The 11,101-nt window shown below is 42.1% G+C and overlaps 1 protein-coding gene across 2 annotated transcripts in view; it reads left to right on the top strand.

Moving 5' to 3' along the window:
- The first annotated feature begins 274 nt into the window (after positions 1-274).
- Positions 275-11,101, top strand: part of THADA (THADA armadillo repeat containing) — a 360,995-nt gene continuing 350,168 nt past the window's right edge. For both annotated transcript variants that reach the window (XM_066267026.1, XM_066267025.1), the window contains exons 1-7: positions 275-613; positions 4,300-4,395; positions 4,674-4,768; positions 5,602-5,732; positions 7,146-7,294; positions 7,778-7,810; positions 8,061-8,109. In XM_066267026.1, coding sequence (XP_066123123.1) covers positions 4,320-4,395; positions 4,674-4,768; positions 5,602-5,732; positions 7,146-7,294; positions 7,778-7,810; positions 8,061-8,109 — 533 coding nt within the window. In that variant the 5' untranslated portion in view covers positions 275-613; positions 4,300-4,319. The remainder of the gene's footprint in view (positions 614-4,299; positions 4,396-4,673; positions 4,769-5,601; positions 5,733-7,145; positions 7,295-7,777; positions 7,811-8,060; positions 8,110-11,101) is intronic.

The following is an 11,101-nucleotide window of genomic DNA, read 5'->3' as shown; positions in this document are numbered from 1 at the left end:
CTTTGGTACTTCTCATTTTTTTTCAAAATTATTTTTGTGGCTTCGATTCATAGCCCTCCCCACCTCCTACCCCTCTTGCAAGCTTTCAAATTGTTAGGCTCCTCGTTCCCGAGACCCGGAGGCAGTACCCTCACTCCCTACCCCCACCCCCACCCCCACCGCCCCAGCCCTGCTCTGGGCAAGCCGAATGGGAGAAGGATGGAGTGTTTGCGTGGACGAAAAGGTGTTTCCCACCTACTCGGGGGGTGGGATGGAGGCTATAGTAAACTGCCGTAAGTGGATGGAGTACACAGGATTCCACAGTGCTGTGTTAGTCCCAGCGGCGGAAGAAAGGTACCGCGCTCTCTTTAAAGTCCGCGTCTAAGGAAGCCCACTCTCGAACACACGTTACTGGGTGACATCAGGACCTTTACCGACTCCTCATTGGAGGATCGCATTAGCTAAATTCTCGCGATGACTCCTCCCAGAGGTCCTCTTGCTTCCCTCCCTACACTGCGGCCCGGTAGTCGCTAGAAGACCACGTTGCCAGCCACCGAGACACCGTAGAACTGTATCAGCTTTCCGGAACTCATCTAGACCGCTGCGACTCTTCTCAGACCCCCATGGTCACGAGGTTTGGCTCGCAGACGGTCTGCCCTGGGGTTGCGCGTCACTCTCCATGGCTGGGCTCGGCCACTTTGTTAGGGGCCGCTAGGTGATACGTACCAATTCCTGTCCTTTAGCATCGCGAGAATTTGGTGTTTTGACACTGATTTCCGGTCGCTTAGAGTCTCCCTGGAGACAGCATTTTAACCATTTTTTCCCACCTGTCATTCCACGGACTCCACATGGTTCGAAAATTCCTTAGAGAATGTTTGTGGGAGTCAGCCAGAAAGGTGTAGGTGGGAGTGAAGTAGCGTTGAAAAGGGAAGCAGCCAGGAGAACCCCGGAGGAGTAGACGTAATTTGCGGAGCATCTTCTGACTCTTAAGCAGTGCCATATGGTGCCTATTGGGGAAGCCTAGTCCGTCAGGACAAACGTTTAGGCATCCACTGAGCACGTATAAGCACCGCACTTTTTTTGTGTGAAGCCTCAAAGTTTCCAAGATCAAATCCTGCTGCAAACTTGCTCACCATTCACCAGAGAATTGTCTTCCCAGTTACCTGTCTGTCCCTTCTGAACGTTGTACAATGGTCACTTCCCTAAGAAGTGATTCACCATTATTCTCTTAGATATAATAATGTCACTTTTCAAATTCTTTCCCTGTGGATGCCTTTCTAGCTGTGTCCATTTTTTATTGCTATTTTCTGTTAAGTGGTTTTTCACATACCATTGCTATATTGATATCTTATTTTGCAAATGGACCATAGTTATCAGTGTCAGGACTAGCTTGTCACGCGTATATATAGAATATACCTTAGAAACTCAGTAGTCCACCTTTTGGCTGTTAAAGGCATATATTCCTTCTTTAACATCTCTGACAAATATTTGTTAATTCATGTTTATTTATCTAATATTTACTGAGCACCTAATAGGCACCAGGTACTGTTTTAGGAATTGACCATTAAAACAGTGGACAAACCAGATCGAGCTTGCTGCCTTCATGGGGTTTAGGAGTAGGGAATGCAGCCAATATACAAATAAAAAAAGTCAGTGTAATTTGAGGTGGTTGTAAATGCTATGAAGAAAAAGTAATGGGCCTTGGCCAGATAGCTTGGTTCATTTGAGCACAGTCTGGATACGCAAAGGTTGCAGGTTTGATCCTCAGAGCACATACAGAAACAGACCGGTTTCTGTCTCTCTGTTTTCTTTCCCTTCCTCTCTCTTTACAATCAATTAAAAAAAATAATGGAAATGATGTGTATGTGAGTAGGAATGGTGGCATTGTAGACAGAGTGGTCACTGAATGCTTCTTAAGAGGGATTATTCTAGAAGAGATGTAAAGATCAGCCTTGAAAAAGTCTGGTGGTATGAGCATTAACAGGTAGAGGTGTCAGAACCTCTGACAAAACTCCTTAGATGGAAATGAGAGCATCAGGAAGAGCTGAGACCTTGAAGTGGTGAAGGGAAGATTAATTTGAGATGAAGTGCAGGGGAAGTCAGAGCCAGATTATGTCTGGCCTTGAAGACTGAAGTCTCAAGTTTGGATTTTTTTCTAAGTGTAATTGGAAGCCCTTGGACAGCCCAAGAGAGTAATTAGGTTTTATAAATGTTTATTTTTATTGATTTTAGAGTGAGAAAAGGGGAGAGAGACAGGAACATGGATCTGTTCCTGTATATGCTATGACCGGCGATCGAACTGGCCATCTCTGTGCTTAAGGACGATGCTCTAACCAAGCTATCCAGCCAGGGCAAGAGTAATTAGATTTGATTAGAGTTTTATTTGCTCGGATGATTGTGAAGAGAATGGACTCTTCAGAAGCAAAGATCGAAGTGAGGAGACCAGTTAGGAGGCTATTGCAAGAGTCCAAATGTAAAGGTTTCATTCAACCTCTTTTTGAATATTTCTGGTATTGGGAATTCTCTGTTTAAAAGGCAACCCATTTCATAGTTGGAACATGGAGTTATTCCTTTGCATTGAGCTGGAATCTGCCTCCCAGAAGCTTGTACTTTTTCCTAACTTTATAACAAGATCAGAGACATGTACTCTTCTTTCCCTCTAACCAGTCCAACCATCATTTAAGGCACTGTCCTGACCTCTTTTCTGCAAGCCAGCTTTGGTTAACTAAGCTGTTCTCTGAAGGAGGTGCTTTCTTGGCCCTTCAGAAATTTGGTTGGTCCTCAAAGCCTCCATCATTTGTTTATAAATTTTTTATTTACTTATTTATTTTATTTTAGTGAGAGGAGGGGAGGCAGAGAGACAGGCTCCCGCATGTGCCCCGACTGGGATCCACCTGGCAAGCCCACTAGCGACCGGTGCTCTGCCTCATCTGGGGCCATTGCTCCATTGCCCAAGAACGGAGCCATTTTTTAGCACCTGAGGCAGAGGCCATGGAGCCTTCCTCAGCGCTTGACGTCAACTTTGCTTGAACCACTTGAGCCATGCTGTGGAAGGGGAAGAGAGAGAGAGACAAAGAGAAGGGGAAGGGGTGGAGGAGCAGATGATCCCTTCTCCTTTGTGCCCTGACTGGGAATTGAATCCAGGACATCCACACGTCAGGCCGACGCTCTACCACTGAGCCAAACGGCCAGGCCTTGCATCATTTGTTACAGATTCTTAAGATATGGCCACCATCACTGCACCTAATGCTCCACATGTCACCTGGCCTGTAAGATGAAAGGGATCATGCACTCCCTTCATCTGTCTGACTTCTAATGTGCTTTTCAGCAGTCATGTGCTGTTGGCCACATTGAACTGTTTCAAATCACATTTCATTTCCCCTTGCTCCCTCCTGTATTTCTACTATATATTATGTGTTTCCAATCTAAGTGCAGCATAGTACATTTATTTCTATTTCATCTTGGTAAGTTTATTCTAGTTCATTGGGCAGATTTTTAATCCTCATTCCACCATCCAACATGCCCTCCCAACATTGTGTCTTTTATAAATTAACATATAAATTCACTGTTATGTCCTCTAATGTCTGCATCATATACACTGCTAAAAATGCCAACTCTCAAGAATGGAGCCCTGTGTGGCATTTCCCCAGTGACTTCTCTTTAGATGGCATGGTACTATTAGTGTGTATTTTTTTAGTACATTTGTTCAGTTCATTACGAACCCTGTTACCTAAAACAAACTCGGTTTGTTAACTAAAAGCAAACTCACAAGGTTAGTCTGTACAAGTTTTCTTTATCAAATACTATGCAGAAATCAGGGTACAGTGTGTTATGTCACCTTCTGATCTGTCAGTCTAAGAAGTTACTGAGGATAGTTAGACACACTTTATTTCTGGAAAAACCATGCTGGTTTCTTTTGTTATTACCAAATCGAAGGTTTGCTGTATTTTAAAATATGAAGATTGGCATCAGGTAAAGGTAACTTTAGGCAATAATAAAGTCTTCTTGAGCTTAAAAAAATTAATTTTCTTTTTCAAAGCAGAAGTCCTTAGACCAATGGATCTTAAGCTATTAGCTACTTTATTCCCTAGGGGACATTATGCCCTGTCTGGAGATTTTGTTGTTGTTGTTTTCAGAACTGGGTGGGAGGAAGATGCTACTAGCATCTAGTGGGTAGAGGCCAGGGATGTGTTTGCCATTCTACATACAGTGTACAGTACAAGAACCCACAGCAAAGAATTATCTGGCCCAAAATGTCTACTGTACGAGAGTTCGAGAACCATGCGTCACAGAATTCCTTAAATTCTTTTTTTCTTGCAGTAACTGTTATTCTATTTAAAATGGTTGTAAAGAAGAAGAGAGAAAGACAAGTTACTACATTGACCATTTGTCATCAGGACCTTGAAACTTTGAGAGGTAAGTGATTTCAGACTTTGTTTATTCCTTTTCTAGGTTACAAATAAAGTATTTTTGTCTCTGGGACTTCATATATCACCCAGTGTTCAAACTCTTGCTATTTAATTTTCAATGCTCCTTATATTCAGTTTTGGATACAAAATTGTTTTTTTTTTAAATTCTACTTCAGATTTAAGTTCTGCCTGGTATTTTGAGTTTATAAATACTTAAAGTTTATAGAATTTATAGGATGCTTTGTTAAATCACTGAAGAAATTTTTGTATGTATATGTTATATAGCTTTGGCTGATGTGGAAGGGAAGAATCTAGCTTCTTTGCTGCTGCATTGTGTACAACTCACAGATGGAGTGTCACAAATCCGTTATGTTAAACAGGTAAGGCTGAATTGATATTCATGAATTCATCTTGAAGCTTATTATTGCTGTTATGGACTTTTCAAATTGATAATTTTTGGCTCCCAATTATTTAGTATCAATATATCATTAAAGAATAGGTTTTTCTTTCTGTTTATTGTATAATATCTTTTTATTCAAAGTAGCAATAGAAGCCATATTCAGGCATCTACCATCATTGGAGCTATAAGTACGTAGATAGGATAATGAGATAACTGTACATACTTTTGTGGAGATAATTTTTTTTTTTAAGTGAGAGAGAGAGATTCCCACATGCATCCTGACTGGGATCCACCCAGCAACCCCAGTTTGGGGCCCATGCTGAATCAACCGAACTATTCTCAGCTCCTGGGGCCAATGATCAAACCAATCAAAAGCCGCTAGCTGCAGGAGGAGAAGAAGGAGAGAAGGGGGAGAGGGCGGGGAGAGAAGCAGATGGTTGCTTCTCCTATGTGCCCTGACTAGGAATTGAACTCTGGATGTTCATATGCTGGGCTGACACTCTATCCACTGAGCCAACCGGCCAGGGCCCAATAAAATCGTTTTTCAATAGTGCTACAGAATTCCTGTACCTTAAGCCACTGATAGGCCTGTAATTCTTAATGAAGGTGGGTCTGGAGGATAAAGTGGGAGTTGAGGGCATGTGTTAAAAAAACAATAAATACTGAAACAGGTGTTTAAATCAGTATCCTTAACAGTGCAGTGTGGAAAATATTTCACATTATAAATGAGAATTAAGAGTATTGGAATCCATGTTACTTTATTATGCTTGATGATAAAAAATTACTATGACTATGAATTTTTTTGGATTGTAGATTGTGCCTTTACTGGAGAGGGCAGATAAAAATGGCTTATGTGATCCCACTATTAGAAGTTGCTTGGATATTTTAGCAGGCAGTTATCTTTCTTTGAATATAAAGAATCCCTTGAAGAAAGTCTTGGCAAGGTAAGGAGAAAAAGGGATGTGGGTATTATAAATGTTCAATTTGATCAAAAGTAATCAATATTAAAAATTATTTTCCTGGTTTGGATTTAGACTTGGGACTATTTGTTTATGTACAAACACCACACTTATTCACTATGGTTTGATAATGTGGTTTAATTATATGATAGAGCAAGTCATCCCTCTAATGGCTCTTCTTTTTCCAAATACTTCCAGTTTTGATTTCTTTTTCTTCTAGAAAAACTTTAGAACTGTTTAGTCAGATTTTTAAAAAATGCCTACTGGTTTTGATTTAGATTAATTGATGTATCAATAAAATTGATTTAAATTTAATTTATCCATTCAATATATTTTTACTGACCACCTAATATGTGTCAAATATTCTTCTAGATATTGGTGGAACAGTGAGTAAAACAGTCTAGAATGGAGGTTACATTCTAAGAGAGAGATAGAACATACACAAAATAAAGAAGCAAAATATATAAGATGAGATGGTGTAAGTGCTATGGAGAAAAATAGAACAGAGAAGGGGGAAAGAAAGGGAGACCTAAGGATTGGGTGAGGATTACAGTTTAAAACATAGTGGTCACTTTAGATATCTTGGCTCAATTGATATTTTTTTTTTTTTTTCATTTTTCTGAAGCTGGAAACAGGGAGAGACAGTCAGACAGACTCCCGCATGCGCCCGACCGGGATCAACCCGGCACGCCCACCAGGGGCGACGCTCTGCCCACCAGGGGGCGATGCTCTGCCCATCCTGGGCGTTGCCATGTTGCGACCAGAGCCACTCTAGCGCCTGGGGCAGAGGCCACAGAGCCATCCCCAGCGCCCGGGCCATGTTTGCTCCAATGGAGCCTTGGCTGCGGGAGGGGAAGAGAGAGACAGAGAGGAAAGCGCGGCGGAGGGGTGGAGAAGCAAATGGGCGCTTCTCCTGTGTGCCCTGGCCGGGTCAATTGATATTGATAGGGTGATATTTGAAATTGATTCAGAAGAGGCGAGGGAATGATTATTGGGTATATTTGAGAGAAGAGTATTCCAGGTGGAGGAAATAGCAAGAGCAAAGGTTTCGGCATGTTGTTGGAACAAAGGAAAGCCATGTAGCTAGAGTTAGTATACAAGGATCAGGATGAGTGGCGGTGGTTGGGCCAGATTGACAGGGTCTTGTAAGTCATTGTAAGCACTTTGGCTATTACTTTGACTGGAAGGGACATTATTGGATGATTTTAGGCAGAGGAATAACATGGTGTTTTGGTAATATCACTCTGGACACTCTGTTGAGGATAGTCTAATTTATTTTCTGGTGGTATTTTGAAGGTCTTGTTCAATGTTCCTTCATTTGTAATGATTTCCTACCCTCTTCACATATCCTTGTACTATAGAGTTGTCAAGGTTTCCAATACTTGCTTCTTTTTCTAGCTCACTAAATTGCCTACCTGAATTTTATCTCACTGAGGCCATACAAAGTTTTACATCTCGTCTTAAGGAAGAATTGAATACCACTGATCTATACTCTTACAGGAAAGTAATTGATAATATATCTTCCTGTATGGAGAACTTTAACTTGGGTAAGCCAGCTCTTTTCTAGTACTTTTTCTTGTTAATGCCTTTTATTACATCATTGGTTTTTTTTGTTTTTTGTTTTTAAATTAAGTGAGAGGAAAGGAGGCAGAGAGGCAGTCTCCCGCCTGGCAAGCCCTGTATGGGGTGGTGCTCTGCCCCTCTGTTGCTGAGCAACTGAGCTCTTTTTAGTACCTGAGGTAGAGGCCAGGGAGCCATCCTCAGTGCCCAGGACCAACTCACTAGAACCAATTGAGCCGTGGCTGCAGGAGGAGGAGGAGGAGGAGGAGAGAGAGAGAGAGAGAAGGGGAAGGGATAGAGAAGCAGATAGTCGCTTCTCCTCTGTGCCCTGACTAGGAATTAAACCCAGGAATCCGCACACCAGGCCAACGCTATACCACTGAGCCAGCCAGCCAGGGATGCCATTGGTTTTAAATGATGTTAATTTTGGTCCTGAAACTTCTTATCAGTGTTAATTTTTTCTCCTACAGGTATAACAAGTGTTAATAATCTCCTTGAAAATGGTGAGTCCTGTTATTTTATTTTATTCTGAGAGGTGACAGCTTGTCTGAATCATTTTGGAACTGGTTTTTTTAAGTTAGTTAGCAGTAGGTAGAGTACTACAGATAACTAAGGTACATTGTGTTCCTTCCTTTTAAATTTCTACTGTAATGTGATATCATTTTAGGTACAGCAATTTAAAGTATTTTCTTGTGCTGGACTTAAAGTTCACAGTTTTAAAATTTTGGTTTATCATTATATTCTTTGTTTCAGTGCTTCATTTTCTGCAGAAGAGTTTAATTGAAATCTCGGAGGAAAATAGGCAAGTACTACATTTGCATACTCATATACCCTTGCAGTTGCACATTGTCTTTGTACAAAGGAAATTTTAAAAACATTCTATGATATACTCCTTTCTATCTCTCTTTGTTAATGGTGGACCTAATTTTTCTTTTCTTTTCTTTTCTTTCTTTCTTTCTTTCTTTCTTTCTTTCTTTCTTTCTTTCTTTCTTTCTTTCTTTCGTACTTTTCTGAAGTGAGAAGCAGGGAGGCAGAGAGAAAAGACTCCTGCATGTGCCAGACCAGGATCCACCTGGCATGCCCACCAGGGGGCAATGCTCTGCCCTTTTGGGGCGTTGCTCTGTTGAGGCTGGAGCCATTCTAGTACCTGAGGCAGAGGCCATGGAGCCATCCCCAGTGCCTGGGCCAACTTTGCTCCAATGGAGCCTTGGCTGCGGGAGGGGAAGAGAGAGACAGAGAGAAAGGAGAGGGGGAAGGATGGAGAAACAGATGGGCGCTTCTCCTGTGTGCCCTGGCTGGGAATTGAACCCGAGACATCCACACACTGGGCTGACACTGTACTGCTAAGCCAACCGGCCAGGGCCAGACCTAATTTTTTAAGTTGATATTTTAGAGGTTTGATATTTAATTTTTTAAAATCTCATAATAAGTTATGAGAATAAATGAGAAAGGGAAGAGTGCTTTTTCCCACCTGAATGTTTCTTTTTCATAGCAGCTTATTCTTATTTTGTAGATGAAGTAGTCTCTGTTATTTCTCTAAAGATAGTAATGACACTATTTTAAAAAGTTTTTTATATTTACATAACCTCTATTTCTTCCAAGTTGTTTTAATCCATTCCTTCCTTCCGTCCTTCCTTCCTTCCTTCCTTCCTTCCTTCCTTCCTTCCTTCCTTCCTTCCTTCCTTCCGGGAGAGGAGGGGAGGCAGAGAGACAGACTCCTGCATGCACCCTGACTGGGATCACCCATCTAGCCCACTAGGGGGAGATGTTTTGCTCATCTGGGGTGTTGCTCCATTGCTCAACAAATGAGCTCTTCTTAGCTCCTAAGGCAGAGGCCATGGAGCCATCTTCAGCTCCCAGGGCCAACTTCTCCAGGAGGGGAAGAAAAAGAGAAAATGAGAGGGGGAAGCATAGAGAAACAGATGGGCGCTTCTCCTGTGTGCCCTGACTGGGAATTGAACCTGGGGCATCCACATGCCAGGCCAACGCTCTACCACTGAGCCAACTGGCCAGGGCCAAGTTGCTTTTTTTCTGTTTGCTGCTTTTGGTCACTATATTTGTTGCTAGAAATTTTCCTTACAATCTGGTGATCCTAGACCGAGCACTCATATTTAAGAATGGGGCACTGAGAGTTAATTTGAATCTCTGTGCATGTGGGTATGGTCGACTGCAGGTTTTATTGTGGGTTAGTCTAATGGTGCTCTTTCTTTGGAGAATCCATGATGACAGCATCTTTCGTTCTTTTGCATGGGAGGTGGATTCACTATGAAAGAATCTTCCAAACCATTAATGTTCTGATTGCTGGGTCTGAAAACTGAAGTCTTGGCATTTAGCATTTGCTTTGCATATATTTACCTAATTCTCCTATTTGCAGTATGGTATTGCCACCTTATCTGTGTGTGCTGTCTTCCTGTGTAGACAGCTGCTGTTTTACCATTGCTAGAGGTAAACCAGTTGTTTTCTGGCCTGGAGGTACGATCCAGACATTTCATTCCTTTTCATCAGACTTGTTGCCAGTCTTCCTGTTTTCAGCCCTATGTTTACCTCCACAACAGGGAGTAAACACCAGTTCCTGGTGCCTACAATTTCTTAGCCTTTTAGGCCTACAAATCAGGTTACTTCTGGGTTTGTTCTCTGACTTCATAGTCACCTTTCTTTATTTTGCTAAGTCAGTTATCACTTCTCCGTCTGCTTTGTAGCTTCTACAATTTTAATGCTGTCTTATTGCCTATGTGTTGTTCTTCTGTATTTATGTCTTTTTATTTATTTTTTTTGTATTTTTCCAGAGCTGGAAATGGGGAGGCAGTCAGACAGAGTCCCGCATGCACCCGACCGGGATCCACCCAGCATGCCCACAAGGAGGCGATGCTCTGCCCATCTGGGGCATTGCTCTGCCACAACCAGAGCCATTCTAGCACCTGAGGTAGAGGCCATGGAGCCATCCTCAGCGCCCAGGCCAACTCTGCTCCAATGGAGCCTTGGCTGTGGAAGGGGAAGAGAGAGACAGAGAGGAAGGAGAGGGAGAAGGGTGGAGAAGCAGATGGGCGCTTCTCCTGTGTGCCCTGGCCGGGAATCGAACCCAGGACTCCTACATGCCAGGCTGATGCTCTACCACTGAGCCAACCGGCCAGGGCTGTATATTTATGTCTTTTTATGTTCAAATCCCTTGGGTGTTGGTTTAGGGGGTTCTGCGGGAGAGTAGAGGTTACACCTGAAGGCCATCTTTAAGCCAGGTCCCCTTTTGCCTCACCCAGAAGGAGCTCCTGTGTCGCCTTTCAGGCTTTCTTCCTCCAGGCATCTCTTAGATGTGGGTTCTGTCCTTTTTAGTCTCTTTGTTTTGACTACTTAATAGCCACTTCTTTGGTGTCAGCTATCGTCTCTGTATTTAGGATTTCCAGATTTATTACTCCAGCTTAGCTCTGTTCTCTAAGTGGTAGATTTATGTAGTCAGTTACCTCCTGGACATCTTAGCTTAGATACTTTACATGTCTAAATTCAGTATGTCCAAAAGAAAATTCATTGTCTTTTTATCCCTTCCCATGACCCATGATAACCTGTATTCATTCTACTCTGACTCTTTGAGATTGTGCATTGTAGATTCTTCAAATAAGTGGAAAACAATATCTGTTCTTTTGCATCTGGCTTATTTCAATGATAATATTTTACAGATTATTCCATTTTATGACATCTATCAGAATTTTATTCCTTTTTATGGCTGAATAATATTCCATTTGTTTATCCATCTATCTGTTGATGGCTATTTGGGTTATTTCTACCTTTTGGCTAATGTGAAT

Source organism: Saccopteryx bilineata, chromosome 3, assembly GCF_036850765.1.
Source record: "Saccopteryx bilineata isolate mSacBil1 chromosome 3, mSacBil1_pri_phased_curated, whole genome shotgun sequence".
In the NCBI taxonomy this organism is placed as follows: Eukaryota; Metazoa; Chordata; class Mammalia; order Chiroptera; family Emballonuridae; genus Saccopteryx; species Saccopteryx bilineata.
Note: the sequence above shows the minus strand (reverse complement) of the source record. Positions and strands in the feature narration are given on the sequence as shown.